At 43.5% G+C, this 15973-nt stretch overlaps 1 protein-coding gene and 1 long non-coding RNA gene across 3 annotated transcripts in view; one reads left to right on the top strand and one right to left on the bottom strand.

Annotated features, from left to right (window-relative positions):
• The window catches only part of ZC3H12C (zinc finger CCCH-type containing 12C), a 79176-nt gene extending 75128 nt beyond the window's left edge, over positions 1-4048 (bottom strand). Inside the window, exon 1 of one of the 2 annotated variants that reach the window (XM_033205359.1) lies at positions 3579-4048. In XM_033205359.1, the coding sequence (XP_033061250.1) occupies positions 3579-3602 (24 nt within the window). In that variant the 5' untranslated portion in view covers positions 3603-4048. The other variant, XM_033205360.1, reaches the window with a different exon arrangement.
• Positions 4049-9139: 5091 nt separating this feature from the next.
• The window catches only part of LOC117080519, a 139325-nt gene continuing 132491 nt past the window's right edge, over positions 9140-15973 (top strand). The window contains exon 1 of the long non-coding RNA XR_004435880.1: positions 9140-9286. This is a non-coding gene — a long non-coding RNA (uncharacterized LOC117080519). The remainder of the gene's footprint in view (positions 9287-15973) is intronic.

Below are 15973 nucleotides of genomic sequence, written 5' to 3'. Positions count from 1 at the left end.
CAACTTACCTGGCCAGACAGGATTTCTGTATTGTCCTATTACTGTTATACTTTATAGAGGAAAGACTTCTCGTCTTACCTACTCACTATGCATCACTTAATTTTCAAATGGTGTATGTCAACAAAACAACACACGTGATGACACACTTTTTAGAGAACAAACTAAAAACAGAATCCTACTGAGGCAGAACTGCGCAGTGGTTAAGATCATGGGTTCTAAAGTCAGACTGCCTGGGTCTGACCTCCCTTCTGCAACTTACCAGCTATATGACTTTGGGCAAGTTACTCAAACTCAGTGTCTCAGCTTCCACATCTATAGAACGGGGATAATAGAAGCAATGCATAAAGGTGTACAAGGGTTAAATGAGATAATGCATGTAGACTTAGCATGTTGTCTGGCACATCAGTGTATACACATGACTATCACTATGTCACCTATAAAAACCAAAGCAACAGTAGAGAATTGATACCACCACAACACAGATCTGAAAGTTATCTTTATGCTATCAGATGCCAAAAATTACTATGGTCAGACATTAATCCTATGAAATTTTTAAACAAATCTTGAATCACCAAGAAATTAGAGATCTATTCTGGGGTGAAATAGATCTTTCTTAAAAAAAATCACATTCTTGATTGATCATCATTTCTCTGAACTATTAATTGAAAAACAGCAGCAGAGATTATAACGTGTTTTGTTGAATCTTCACACGTTTTTGCTTTGTAAAGTCATGAGATTTCATATGCTGCAGGCCCATGAGGCATATTAGCACTTAAAACACAAGAAGCTTATTTAGAACATTTGGTAGATTTACAATCAAATCCTGGAATCTCAATATTTTAGGCTTAAATTTGGAATCCTGATTGAATTAATTTTCATTATTCAGTGACCTCTTATTTACTTAATATTGCTCTAATAAAAAATCTACTCCAAAATTCTATTCGCCATCTTACCCACTCACTACTCCTGTCATCTGCCCCAAGCACCACATACTGGACCACCCACTCCCTGCTTTCCTGCCAGGGTTCACTGACTCATTTGGAAATGACTCCCAACCAGCTCTACCTACTCAAATCCTCCCTTTGAGGCACTCCCCAGTACCTGAATTTCTCACTTCTTTTTTCACGAAACTTAGTACATTCCACTTAGCATTATGTTCTGTTCATAATCTATCCTTTTAGAAGTTGGGGGCCTTACACAGCAGCCAGAGTGATAAGTAATTATTTGCAGAGGGAACAGAAGCATACCAGTCTCAAATGAGCAATAACTGCAGATTAGTGTTATTCTACATTCCAACAGTAAAAAGATACAAACATTCCCCATTTAATATCTTGTTTGTTTCTTAAACATGTTATCAAATCAGAAGGAAAGAATCCTAAATTAATGTAAAAAAACGATGAAACAAACTAAGAAGTTATAACGGCAACACTTTTACATTTGTGATAGTAATTAAAATTAATGTAGCAACCACTGTGGTCTGCTAGAATGAAGACCTAGTTGTAGAAGGAGAAAAATGTTTTAAAGGTAAAATTTCTATTAACAACTTGGGATCCAATTTTGCAGATGTCGGTAACCCACGAAAACCTAGCTCCAAAGAATCCCATAATATAAAATAGGGTATTTATATATAGTCTGGTCATTAAAACAATAATTTAGTAAAAGGAAGTGACTAATAAAAAGTCCCATCAGTATAGAAACATTCCAAGTTTCTGTTTCCTATCCTTTAATATTTCCCATTATACTAAAATAGTTCCGTTAGACTTCCATTATTAAATAAAGGCAAAAAAACACCAATTTGTTGTTTATTTAAAAGTTCATTTTACTTTGGTTATAATGTTTTAAGTACTTTTATGATGACCAAACACTAGAAGTAGAATCTTGTAACTTACTTTGAAAGTAAAATTGACTCTTTCATGTAAAAATAATAAAACATTTTGAACTACCGGCACATAGTCAACAGGCCATTCTATTTTTATGGTACCATCAAGTAGACAGATTTAGGTAACTTGAAATAAGCATGCCAAATTGGAAGAAAACAGGTGAACGGGGGTCAAGTCTGAAATAGGCATCTTCCTGGACTCATCACACTAAGATTAATTTTACAAATCTTTGATGAAGCTATCATGTAGTCAAACACCAGAGAACACTAAAATTAAGAAACTGCCACTAAAATCAATTGTATATGTGATTAAAGAAATGGAAGTCATACCCTCTAAATCCTAAGTCCATTAAGACAAAAACATTTATAACACACTGTATTTATGACTTCTTGTGGTTCTTGAAAAGTCAAAAATTGTGTTTGAGGTTTATCTCGTTTTCCGTTTATAATATGCATTTTAAAAATACAAAAAACTCAAGCACGTAACAAGTGAAAAACTGAACAACGTTGCCAAATTTCTAAACATACAATACTTAGCTCCAATTATCTCTGCATCTATTCTAAAATGGTTTTAAAAAAGTCTGAATCAATAAGCGCCTGATGGGCCTGGGATACTCCAATACAGTCTTGTCAACCAATAGGAAAACTTTCCCTAAATGTGGATTCGTATTTCATCTCTTTATCACAAAACACTGAGCACAAACCGGGATTGTTAACGGATAACCAAATGGCAAGAACCCGAGACAGAGTAATCAGTACTTGGATGTTAGGGCTGTTTTTAAGGGCTTTAAATGAGACAGCTTAGGGAAGAAAAGCGGGATTCATTTCCCCAAGTTCTATTTGTAACACTTCTTAGTAGGGAGTTAAAAACGTGAACTAGCAGCGCTAAAATGAACGCAGCGTGTAAAAGGGATCTGGACTGGAGCCTGGGGGTGAAGGAGGGACGAGGAGAGAGTGAGGGGCTTTCGTGACGCCCGGCCTGGGGGTGCTGGCCATCTGGTTGGAGGGATGGATAGTAAAGCCAATAGCCGGGGCTGGATCTGAGATAACAAGTGATGCCTCGCCCCACGAGCGCGCGCGAGTCTGAGCCGCGGGGGCAGCGCAGTGTGTCCGTTTCCATCCGCTGCGCCCGAGCCCGCCTCCATGTTCAGGATCTATGCCCCCGGGCGGGCGGACGGGGACCGGTGCCCTAGGCCGCGGGGCCGGGAAGCCCGGCTTCACCTCGCCCGAAATCCCGGCGGGGACGGCGTTGCCCGCGGGGAGGATGCGCCGGGCTTTCCGCTCGGCCCCACCTGAGCGGCGGGAGCTCGGCGACTCGACCTCCGGAGCCCGACCCGCCTGGGCCTGGAGATCACCCGACGCGGTCGCTGCGGCTCCGGCGCCCTCCACCCGGCGCCCGGGCGCGGCCCCGTGGCCCTCCCCACGACCGGCTTCCGCAGGACCGCATTCGTCGCCGTCCGCGCCCCCCACCCGCTTCCCGAGGACAAACCTGGGAGCCGCTACCCGGCATGGCCAGCCCCGCGAGGAAGCGGCGAGCGGCCAGCGGGGCCCGCGGAGACAGCGGCCACCTCGGCCCTCCCGCGCCAAGCCGCGCCCGCCCGCGCGCCCTCTCCGCGGGCCGCAGCCCCGGCGCCCCCTCCCCGGGTTGCACAACTCACACCCCCCACGCGCGCGCACTCGAATCTGTTGCTCAACCTACTTGCATTCTCTTCTCCGCAGCCATCACTACATGTCCTGGAGCCGGGGCAGCCCCGGGGCCCTCCGCCAGGCGGCCGCCTCTCGCCTCAGCCCTGGGCTGCCGCGGCCGCCGCTAGGGCGCGGGGCGAGCGCGAGGCTCCCTCATGCCTCCCGCCCGGCCAGCTGGCCGCACGCCGGGGCTCCGGCTCGGGCGCGCCCGAGCGCTCGGCTCGGCCCTGCCCGCCGTCCGTGCCGCTGCTCCGCGGGCGAGAGCGAACCCGGCTCCGCCGCCTCGCTCTGCGCTCCTCGCCCGCCCGCCCGCAGCCACCGCAGCCGCGCCGCTTCCTCCTCCCCTTCCCTCTTTTCCTTCTCCTCCGTCGCCGCCTCTGGAGCCGAGGTTGGCAAACCAGCACCTGCTGCTGGAGAACGCCGAGAACTGAAACAGGAAACCCCGAGCCAAGGGGAAAACCCGGGAGGCGTGGAGAGGGGTGAGGGGAGCTGCTGGAACCTGTCGGGCTCGACCCAACCGCTGGGGCTGCCCGAGGTTCCCGCGCCGCCTCCCCTCGTGCCCATTCCCTGCCCCGGCCCAACCTAGGGGTCCTGACCTCCCCGCGCCGCTCCCCTGGCCTGGTGCAGGACGGCGCCTTTCCGCTCGGCGACACCTTCTCCACCCAGCAATAACACGGATCATGTCCCGGACGGTCAAGGAGATCGACGGGCAGGTTCCCTGTGGTTGTTTACTTATCAATATTCCGTGATGAGGAAAAACCACACCCTGCATTAGCAAGGCCAATAAAAGAATTTAAACAAATGACTGTTGGGATTTCACCCAGGGGTAGGACTTCTTTCAGCAAGGAAATTGGCGTTGATGGAAATGGCAATGAAAGTGTCAAAATCGAGCTTGAACCCAAGATCCATCCAGATCTCTTTCAGGAGATAGGAAGGAAACAGCCCTTTGCACAGAGGTGGGCGCCTGAGTCGCAGGCTGAAAAGCACCGGGAGCAGAGAGTCTCTACTTCTGTGAATCGTACAACACCCAGCACAAACTAAGTCAATGTTTCAGAAATGTTCAAATAACCTTATTCACCCGCCCTTGGAATCATTACCAGGAGCCTCACGCCTAGCCTTGGGCAGGATGAGTCTGCTTCTGGAGTGAGAGGGAGGGACACTGAATGGGTTGTGCCCCTACCATGTGCCACTTGCCAAATAGCCTGCTTTAGATCCACTGTCCCATTTGTCACCACAGTCATGTGAGCTGGGTATTAGGAACCCCTTTATCCATCAGAAAATCAAGGTTAGAAAATGTACCTGCAGGCCGGGCGCGGTGGCTCAAGCCTGTAATCCCAGCACTTTGGGAGGCCGAGACGGGCGGATCACGAGGTCAGGAGATCGAGACCATCCTGGCTAACACGGTGAAACCCCGTCTCTACTAAAAATACAAAAAGTAGCCGGGCGAGGTGGCGGGCGCCTGTAGTCCCAGCTACTCGGGAGGCTGAGGCAGGAGAATGGCGTAAACCCGGGAGGCAGAGCTTGCAAGTGAGCTGAGATCTGGCCACTGCACTCCAGTCCGGGCCACAGAGCGAGACACTGCCTCAAAAAAAAAAAAAAAAAAGAAAAGAAAATGTACCTGCAGTTACACAGCTTGAATGTGAGGTATTCAGGTCTGCTACATCTAAAGGACGCATTTGTTTCACTGGACCACGATTCATGCCTTTGATCACACTTTTCACCTTTCATAAAATTAGTTATTGCCTCTGAATTGTTTTCAGTAGGGCATATATATGGTTTAAGCCTGAATCTGTTGAATTTGCTTGGACTGCCTAATGGTATTCAGGATTTTGGAGGGGGGGGTTCAAACTTGGTAATTTTCAGCTTAATATTCTCTACCAAATACAGGATTTTACGGCTCAGTTGGGCACCACAGATGTCCCCATCTTTTTGGTCAGCATCAGTTGCTCTTTATCTGTTGATGATGGGGTCCCAGCTGAGAGTATCCAACTGGCTGGTGCACATGGGCATCGTGACTCTGCCTGTGAGATGAAAGGAGTGTGTCTTACTGAGCTTGTTTTCCACGTCAGTAGGCCAGTCGTGAAGCTGATTAAATAAAATTGCAGGTAGGCAGGTAGGCTGGCTTCTCTGGTTCTCTGGTCCACACGTTTTTTTTTTCTTTTAGAGTCTGGCCCAGTCGCCCAGGGTGGAGTGCAGTGGGGCGATCTCAGCTCACTGCAACCTCCGCCTCCGGGGTTGAAGTGATTTTCCTGCCTCAGCCTCCCCAGTAGCTGGGATTACAGGTGTGCACCACCACACCTGGCTAGTTTTTGTATTTTTAGTAGAGACAGGTTTTCCCCGTGTATGTGCCCAGGTTCGTCTGAAACTCCTGGCCTCAAGTGATCCGCCTTCCTTGGCCTCCCAAAGTGCTGGGATTACAGGCGTGAGCCACTGCGCCCAGCCAGGTCCACATTTTTTCATACCACCCTGAAGCTTCTTAGGAAGATTGGTAGCCTGCTGTCTGCAGCCGGGTCAGATTTTATTGGCAGGAAAGTAGGGGCTGGGAAAGCAGCCCCTTTACATCGTGCCAAAACCTTAGAGGTCTCTGGAGCAGTTAGAGGCCCTTAATCTTAGGATCTCTAAGGGACTTAGCAGGGACTTAGAATGAGGCTGTTTGATGGTAAGTGACAGCATCTATGGCTTGATTTAGTGATGCCAGGAAGCTCCCCCATTCCGCAGTCTGCTGCCCACACAGTCTACCTCTTACCTTGTAATCCCACAATTGACTCAGCTGAACTCCATTCAATATTGATTAAGGCTGGTTAAAAATCAAGGTAAAAGAGATGAGTAATAATTATAATAACTAACATTTAATGAATGCTTACCATGTTCCAGATACTATTCTAAGCACTTTGCATGCATTGTCTCATAAAATGCCCACAAAACCCCTGTAAGGAAATACCTACCACTATTTCCATTTCACAGACGAGACAATTAAGACCAAGATTATAGTCAGTAAATAACAGTGCATGGGCTAAAATGCAGTCAGTTTGACTCTAGAAATCAGGACCCATTATGTGAATAAGATACAGTAACTGCCCTTATTACTTTACTATTTATTTGGAGAAATAAAAACACATGAAAAGTTAAAAGAAAACTAAGAAGAGAAGATAATTTGTAAGTGTCAAATGTGAATGTAGGTAATAAATACCATGAGGTATCAGAAGACAGAGGAATCACTTTAGGTTGGGGTGGTTAGGAACACTTACATAGAAGATGAATCTGCGTTTCAAAAAGGGGAGATTTGAGCTGGATTATGATGAATGAGTAGTATTTTGATACGTGGAGAGGAGAAGGAAGGGCATATTCATAGAATTGACAACATATACAAAGAGTGCCAGGGCAATTTGGGGAACAGGCTAACAAAAAGTTGAAAAGGAAAAGTAGAACAAAATTACAGAGATCTGCAAAACAAGGAATACACTCTCACTCTTGCACAGAGTGAGAGTGCAAGAGAGAGAAAGAGAGAAAGAATTTAGCCCCATGTAGTCTATGTACCAGTAGGGAATCTGGAAGGATTTTGGTCAGAAAGTGATGTGGATAATGTCCCATTAGAGGAATACCAATATTATGATGGTCACTGGATGGTTTGGAAAAGGGAGGGAAACAAGTTTGCAGGTTAATATGGGAGAATTGACCTGAAATCACGAAGTGGACAGTGAGGGAGGGAAGAGAAGAAATGGGCTAGTGAGACATTGTGGTATACGAATCATAGAGGCTTTGTGAACGATTGAGTGCACTTGGTAGAGATGGACTTAAGAAAAAGAAGAAGTCTAAAATGACTTCATGGGTGTGAATGTGAAACCTGCAGTATTACTAACGGAAAAAGGGGGCAGTGTATGGGTATAGAAATGACTTTTTAAAATGTTCAGAATAGTTTGGCTTTAGGTGTGTATTTGAGATAACAGCAGGATATGCATGTGGAAATATTTTATGTCCTATCTCAGAAAGGCAGATAGTTCAGTAAATGAGAGTATTCATTATCTACTATTGAGAGCATCAGTATGAAAAGTTAAAATTGTCACTATCATAACAATAACCAGGCATGGCTGTTCATCTTTAATAAAGCAGAGTGGAAAGAAAATTTCAAATAAACATAAAATGTTTATATGACTCACTATTAAATAGGCATTAGGGAATTCCACTCATATTCTGTTTTTACCCCCAAATTATATTTACTTAGAGAGAGAGAGAGAGAGAGAGAGAGAGAGAGAGAGAGAGGAGAGAGAATGAATATATCGGGAAGAATTTTCATGAGTTCAGAGGATGTTAGGATACTGAAAAGAAACTTAGAGATCATTGCAAAATTGAGGATCAAATTCTGAACATCTGATAGTAGACTTCAAAACAGGCATTAGGCAAATATGGCACTTTAGCTATTATTGATTCTGGATAACTAAATCTTTTTTAGTTACAAAGTTAAGTCTGGACCTTGGATTGCGACTTGGAATTGTACATAATTAAAGAACTCTAGTGGCTGTGGCTTCAGAGTAGGCAAAATCTAGGAATAAACTCACTAGTAAAAAGCAAATGCTTTAGAAAGAGCAGCTAGAGGGAGAATGGTCACAAAGGCAGCAGTCCTGCCTTCTAAAATATGGCTCTTAGGTAGACTTCCACACACCTAGATTCACATTTGAGCCTTAAAAGGTAGAGTTTCAGATCCTCCTCACATCTCACCTTGGCTGCCTTAGTCCAGAACTTCCAATTACCTTGTCACCTTATCTAAGACCTCCTGGGGCTTCAGATGGTCACCCTCAGGTGGCACATCTCCTGGCAACTGCTTTTAGTTCTATTTAGAGGTTTCCCAGTGGTGTCCTTAGGAGTTTTCTCGTTGAAAATGTGTGGACCCCATGGCTACCCTTGGTGTTGCAGGAGAGTTCTGTCTTCTGCTTTCATGTCTCACGCCTCTGCCATTTCTGCCAAAACACTTACCTTAGTTGAAGCAATATCAGCAGTCCCCCAGAGGCGCCTTCACCTCTGTCTCTTTGGCCAGCACCTGATTTCCTCTAGTTGAAGAGCTTCACACACATAACCAGGTGACTGATGTGATGTTTCCTTCAGTTTCTTTTATGTCTTTTAGAGAAGTTCTGGTTAATTCCAACAACCCATGAAACGTCAAGCATTACTACATTACATTTACTAAGCACCTGCTGTGTATAAGACAGACACTGAGGGCTGAAATACATCCTTGCTTATGAGCTTCAGTGACTGGCTAGAGTTCCTTTTTAGTACTGAGTTCTCAGGGAAAGGAAACTAGAGGACACAAGAAATGTGCTGCTGACCAATCTCAGGGCTTCTTTCTTTTGATGGGTAACCACAAGATTCCTTACCAACAGCATGACTCTGTTTTTTCCCCAGTATTTGCAGGAGGCTACCAGAGAGACAGAATTGCAGGGTTTTAAATATGCTAGTGTCATGAAGTCATGTGCTGGATTTTCTACCTGAAACAGAGAGTGCGACTGCCCTGCTATAGCCATGTTTGGCCAGTGTAGGAATTTTGAGAACAGTGAACACTTAATACTCAGATGGCATTTTTGCCACCCTGACAAGGACCATACTTGCCATTCCATTGTGGTTCGCCTTGCCCAGAAGTTTTAAAATTTTTCTTTCAACCTGCGATTTCAAGTGCACTACAGCGTCCTCTTCACCTATACAAGCATCTGTTGTTTTAAAAGGAAACTGGTAAGTAGAATTAGAAATGTACAAAATTTAGATAGTTAAAAACAGAGTTATAGAATTTGCAGGTTAGAGTAAATCTTCTGTTAGAAGACTGTATTGCAGAAATGTTAACTGTAACATTATTTGTAAAGACAAAAAGTATTAGGATCAGTCTAGATGTCCGTTAATAGGGGACTTTAAATAAATTGCACTATCTCCATACATTGAAATACCATTCATCTGTTAAAGAGAGTGGTGTGGCTTTATATGTGTGGATAGGCTTCAAGATACATTGTTTAGTGAAAAGGGAAGGTAAAGACCAATGTCTATCTACCATTCCTGTAAAAAAAAAAAAAAAACAACTCTGTGTTTGCTTATATATGCATATAATATCTCTGATGAACACACAAGAAACTGGTAAAGCTGGTTGTCTCTGAGCAGAAGAACTGGATAATTGGGAAGAAAGGGTGGAGAAGAGTCTCACTTTTTACCCTATACCCTTTCATAGCTTTTGAATTTTAAATTGGGCACTTGAATTTGCTATCAAAAATATTTTTTTTTTTTTTTTTTGAGGCGGAGTCTCACTCTGTCGCCCGGACTGGAGTGCAGTGACCGGATCTCAGCTCACTGCAAGCTCCGCCTCCTGGGTTTACGCCATTCTTCTGCCTCAGCCTCCCTAGTAGCTGGGACTACAGGCGCCCGCCACCTCGCCCGGCTAGTTTTTGTATTTTTAGTAGAGACGGGGTTTCACCGTGTTAGCCAGGATGGTCTCGATCTCCTGACCTCATGATCCGCCCGTCTCGGCCTCCCAAAGTGCTGGAATTACAGGCTTGAGCCACCGCGCCCGGCCAAAAATATTTTTTAAAAAGGCTGCATTTATTGGTTATGTGTGCTCTGCCCATGCCTTTCTTTTGCATTCTGTGAATAACCAGCCACTATTTTGTTCAAATAGTAGCCCAGTCACAAGGAAGAGGAAGTTATAGGAGTCCTGTGAGTTGCACGTGTGGAGGCTGGGGCTTCCCAGGCAAGGGAAAGGTCCCTATGATCAAATGGAAGGGGACATCCCATTATTGCTCAAGGATTCCCAGCCAGCATTAACGGAGTTAGTCATTGTTTTTACAACTTAATTGTCAAAAGCTCTAAACTCAGATTCTATGAAGATTTTTGCTGGGAACTGCTTTACCCAAGGGGAATATCCACGGATGTTCTTGTGGGCAGACACAGGAGGAAGTGCACAGAAGCTGGAGGTATCACAGTGGGTCAGCTGTAGGCATGGGGCCGAGGGAGCACGTGTGTTTGTTCATAACATTCATCACCTCGAATTGTATTTGCTTATTTGATGTATTATTGATCTTCCCACATGGGAATGTAAGCTCCCTGAAGCCAGGAGCTCTGTCTGTCTTGCTGCTTGTGTTGCCCTTAGTTTTTCTGTACCTGGCATGTGGAAGACACACAGGTTGGCTATGGACAGTGGGAACCCCGATGACTCTCCAACCTGTGGCTGCTTGTTTAAACATTAATTTGTTAGAAGGTAGTAAAGACATGGCTATGGGAACTAGGATTCAGGACTCCAGTCTCTGAAAGATAGGATTCAAATCTCAGAGGAATTGGGGAATTAGAAAAATATTCAAGCATGAGGGAACAAGGAAGGAGCCAACTACCGAACTAGCAGAAGAAGGCAGGGATTTGGTTAAAAAAGAAAAAGACAAGCAACTGACTAGCAAACAAATTAAGACAAAACAATCCTCCAAACAAACAGCAAATAGCACAGCAATAAAATAGGAGAGAAAGCCCATACTTAGGGCTGCAGTTTACAGGAACAGCAGGATTATCAGCAGGGCAGGCTTGCTGCCAAGTCACTGAACCACCAGAGACTTGATGGATCAGGTCACTTGACTTAGGGTCTATATTGTCTTCAGAGTCTAGGATGGGGGCAGGTAAATGAGCTTAGTGACTAAGGACAGAGGCATGGAGGGGAAACAAGCAATCTAGTCCCAGGTACTCACTTTCAACTTTAGAGCTGGAAGTCAATGGAAGATGTACACTTACAGCTATTTTTGATTGAACACCGAATTCTAGGAAATTTTCAGCCCAAGAATATCCGGAAGGAGTCAGAAATAGGGAATCTAGCCAGAAAGGAGATGTTAAGCACATCTCTATGAGTCCTATAAGCAAGTGCCATTGGCCTTGGTAGGCAGCAATTGAGGCCAGAGAGATAAATAGGCCAGAGCCATCCAATAGTTTTTAATGGTTTCGGTGGGTTGCAGATCACATTCAGGGATTTGGTGGAGGTGAGCTCTGACCTTAGAGGAGTGATTTGTCTTCTGCCCTTTCTGTTCTGTGGTCAGTCTAGAGCACACAGGTTTAACCTTACAGACAAAGGTAAGTCCGGCTATACTTTGGGATACGTTAGAGTCATTCACCTATTCCTATGTCTCATGGTCCTTCATTTTAGTCAAAAGTCTTACTTTATTTGAAACTGTATCAGTAGTCCCCTGAAATGTTTCTCCAGCTCTTCACTAGTTATGTGACTTACTCTAATGTTTGAGTCTTATACACAGACCTCTGAAGATTCATTGAGAAGGGCTAGGCCTTCTGATTCATTCTTACAAGCATCTGTTTTTAAAAGTGAGCATTGTCTGTCTTTGGCAGTCCCTACTTTCTAATGGAGATTTTGCTAGAGAAATACAGAAACTTGTCATTTTATTTTGGATAACTACAAGAGGCAGTTAAATGTTCAGTAAGCTTTGGCAAGGACAACTTGTTTACGAGAAGACACTGTTCTGATGAAATGTACTACCACTGCTTTTTGTGGCTTACTTTGCTAAAACATATGTTTGCAAGAGCATTTTAGAGTGTTGGTAGGATAGTGTCTGTGTAATTACTTGTATTATCTTAATGGTTGGTTCTCCATGTACAAAAATGGGAGCTGGCTTTTTCTAAGACTCTTTTATACATATAGCCAACCAATAGTTAAATTGAGGCTCAAGTGCTTCATCTGTATGGACCTAGAAGAAGGTTAATGGAGATGGATTTTACTGCCTTTAACATCTGGTAAATTTTAGTATTTTAATATATTATTTTAAATTGTAACAGAAAAGCATGCTCATTATAGAAATTTTTTAAGAAATATAAAGTTTCAAAAATGCAGATGATCTCTCATCCCATCACCCAAAGATAACCAACCACCTCTTCTTTCATTGTCTTCATGCTATGCCTATATTGTACTACTTTTTTGATTTTATTCCATCAAACAGCTGTTTGTTGAGTGCTGGCACTGGACTCAGAATCATTAAAAGAAAGGACATGGCCCGTATCTTAAATAAATTTAATATTTTCTTGGAAAGTAAGAGATACATCTGGGGAAAAAGGTCTGGAGAAAACACTAAATTAAATATAATGAAGTGCTAAACTTGCCTGAGTTAAGGGTGAACTCAGTCACCTGGGATCCCAAGGGCTTGTTCTCAAAATAATTCTCTGTCCATCTTGTGGATTTTTTCATTACATGAATGTTTACTGAGCATCTGCTGTGTTCTGGGCACTATTTGGATGCACCACTGCTTCCTAAGTCAGACTTGGAGAATTCCTAAGTTGAAGGCAGGTGCTGCTTTCTTCAGTCTATCCTGCCAACCCCTCATCTTTTACAGCTCTCTCCTTTGCTTATTCTCCACTAGACACACTGACCTTACTGTTCTTTTTGTCTCTCTCTCTCTGGAGGCTTCCCTGCCTACCCCTCCCCCCCACAAATCTACAAGTCTTATTCTTTAATGTCCTTTGGATTTCTGCTCAAATGTCACCTTATTAGAGAATCTTTCCCTCAACACTCTATCAGAATATCACACGTATCTTCCCTCTGTCTGCATTCTGGTCACTACCCATCTCCTGAACTCTGATTTTTTTTTTAGCACATATATTAGGTGATTATAAGTGTGAATACACACACACACACACACACACACACTTGCTGAGAAGGGGGCCAGATAGGATGCTTATGGCTTCAACCTTCACTTAACACAAGCTGAAAACTACAGACTCATGATACTATCAAGATTTTGATGGCTGGGGAAGAGATCAGGATCAGAACATAAGTATGGTAGATTCTGTCTTATTAATAAATAAATTATAGGAGAGGCAGAGTAGTGGTATATGAATGGAAATTTGTTTGCCAAGGGTGAAAATGTAGGAAAGTTTATTTGAATAAAATAAAAAAAGAGAACAGATATGGCATCACTGTTGGGATATATGACAGGAAACGCAGACAGATGGTAAATATATAGGTGAGACTTTCTTCAGAGAGATCCCTAAATGGGCACAGTGAGAAACAGCAGTAAGTGAAGTCTTTAGATATCTAGGAATCTGTTGTACATTATAATCAGCCAGAAACAGATTGTCTCATAAATCTGCTTACCCTGTGGATTCTGTTTTCCTTTGGCTTCCTTTGGAAGAAGAAGATACCACTTCTTACCTGGATCCTCCCCTTACTATCCTTATCAGTCTCTTTGGGGTTTTTCTTTGTATGTTTAGACCTACAATGAATTTCTCTCGATCTGTTATCTTTTGGCTCCACCCACATGCCCTGGCTTTTCTCACACATTCCTGTGTTGTCAGCTACTACCTATGTTCTGATGATTGCCAAATCTATCACGGTAGTCCATGGTACCTGGCATGGAGTAAGTGTACAATAAAACCATCACTTGATTATTCAAAATTAATAAATGGGTTTTGTTGAGCTTCTACTGTGTGTCAGCTACTGTTGTAGGTGTTGGAAAAGTTTCCTGCTCCAATACAGCTTATATACCCAACATACAAATAAAGACACAAAATGTACACATAAACAAATGAACAAAATAATTTCACATAATAGTAACTGCTCAGAAGAAACAAACTAGAGTGGAGTACTGGCAGGTCTGGAGCTGGCATGTGCGTGGTAATCAGAGAAGGCATCTTTCAAACGCCATTTGAGCTGAAATGATGTTCAGGAGCCAGCCTTGCAAAGCAATTTCCAGGTGGAGTATATAGCAAGTGAAGGAGCCTCCAGACGGTATAAGCAGTGTATTGGAACTTGGTGAGGGAGGGGACTGTGACCTCCGTAGAGGTGGCCCCTTCAGTTGAGTCCTGGGCTGAGCAGTTTACCTCAGGAACCCACGTCTTCCCATTGTCTTATCCCTGGCCAGCCTCACTTATTTACCTTACTTGCCTGTTGCTTGTAAACATTTATGTTCATGTCCCTTTCCTGCTCTTGATAAATTGCACTGGCAGTTATCAAAAGCTCCATGTTTCACTTTACTTCCTGGCCTTCACATCAGCTGCTCTCTCTGCCTGCAACACCTTTCTCCTCACAGCTCTGTGAATAAAGATTTAACTCGGCATTTCGTTCCATTCTGGAAAGCATTCTTTGATCTCATCTCTCTGGGTTAGATGTCTTTCCTCTATACTCTCAGAGTACCATGTGATAACCAAGGCACAGAAAAGTTGAATAACTTGCCCCAAATCACACGACGGAGACAGGATTTGAAGTCAGGCAGCCTAACCTTATTCTTCACAGCCTCGTGAGGCATGGTGGTTAGGAGAGTTACATGGGTGATGCACCCACAGCTTAGGACAAGCCATGACCTTTAGAAAATAATCAATGTTAGGTCTAATTACAGAGACAAGCTCTGTTCCTGAGGCACTTATGGTTAAATGAGGGAGCTAAAAGTCTAGTAAACAAATGAAAAAGTTGGGAGAAAACAATTTGAAATTCTAGAAAAATTTTTACTATAGTTTTTATTGTTTCTCTCGTTTGTATCCCTTTCTTAAGTACTTGCCACTAATAACGGTGATGATGAAATTCTTTGAAGAAGAAAATATTTGAGAAAGAGAAGGTCTTGTGAACAAAATGATGAATTCAGTTTTAGACATGTTGACCCTGAGATACTTCTGGAATATCCATTTAGAGATGAGCAGTAGGCTGGACAAATGGCAGCACAATTCACCCTGTTACTTAAGCATCATCCTTGATTCTTCCCTTCCCTCACTTCCACATCTAATTCAGCAATCGGGCCTTGTTGGTTCTGCTTTCAAAATATATCTGTAATCTGCCCTCTTCCCTTCTCTACCACAACCCTAATCCAAACCAACACTATCTCCCTGTGCCTCTCTTTCTCCATCTGTAAAATGGGGATAGTGTTTACCTTATGGGATTGTCGTGAGCCTTCAATAAAATAATTTATGTAAAACACTCAGCATATTACCTAGAACATAGAGGAAGGAGGCATCAAAAAATAGAGGACCAAGATTGTGTGGAGCCAAGGAATCAAAGGAGTAAATATTTCTAAAAGAAAAATGTTTATCAGAAGTTAAGAAGATTGGGAACTTCCGAACATGTAATATCTTGTTCTGTTAGAACATGTTTTCCTAAGAGTGGTGAAATAGAAAGTTGAACAAGGTTATTCTACGCAATCAGTTAATCAGAATAGTGCATACAATTATCCCCAGAAAGATTGAGTCAACTGGAGTCTCTTGCTTAGAAGCAACAAAAGTCAGCTAGAATCTGGTTGACTCAGATCACCTCTGTTGAGTCAAAAGTTTTTGTGCCAGGCCATCTCACAGGCTGCTGACCAATTTGTGGATTGGCTTTTTTTGGGGTCAGTTACCCAATCCGGTTCAATCCATGGAGACCAGAGAGGGGTATAACAAAACCACCATGGTCAGCTAGGGCTGCCCTTGGGG

This window comes from Trachypithecus francoisi, unplaced genomic scaffold (assembly GCF_009764315.1).
Source record: "Trachypithecus francoisi isolate TF-2019V2 unplaced genomic scaffold, Tfra_2.0 Lachesis_group8, whole genome shotgun sequence".
Lineage (NCBI taxonomy): Eukaryota > Metazoa > Chordata > Mammalia > Primates > Cercopithecidae > Trachypithecus > Trachypithecus francoisi.
The sequence above is the reverse complement of the archived record's forward strand: the minus strand, read 5'-3'. Positions and strand labels throughout refer to the sequence as shown.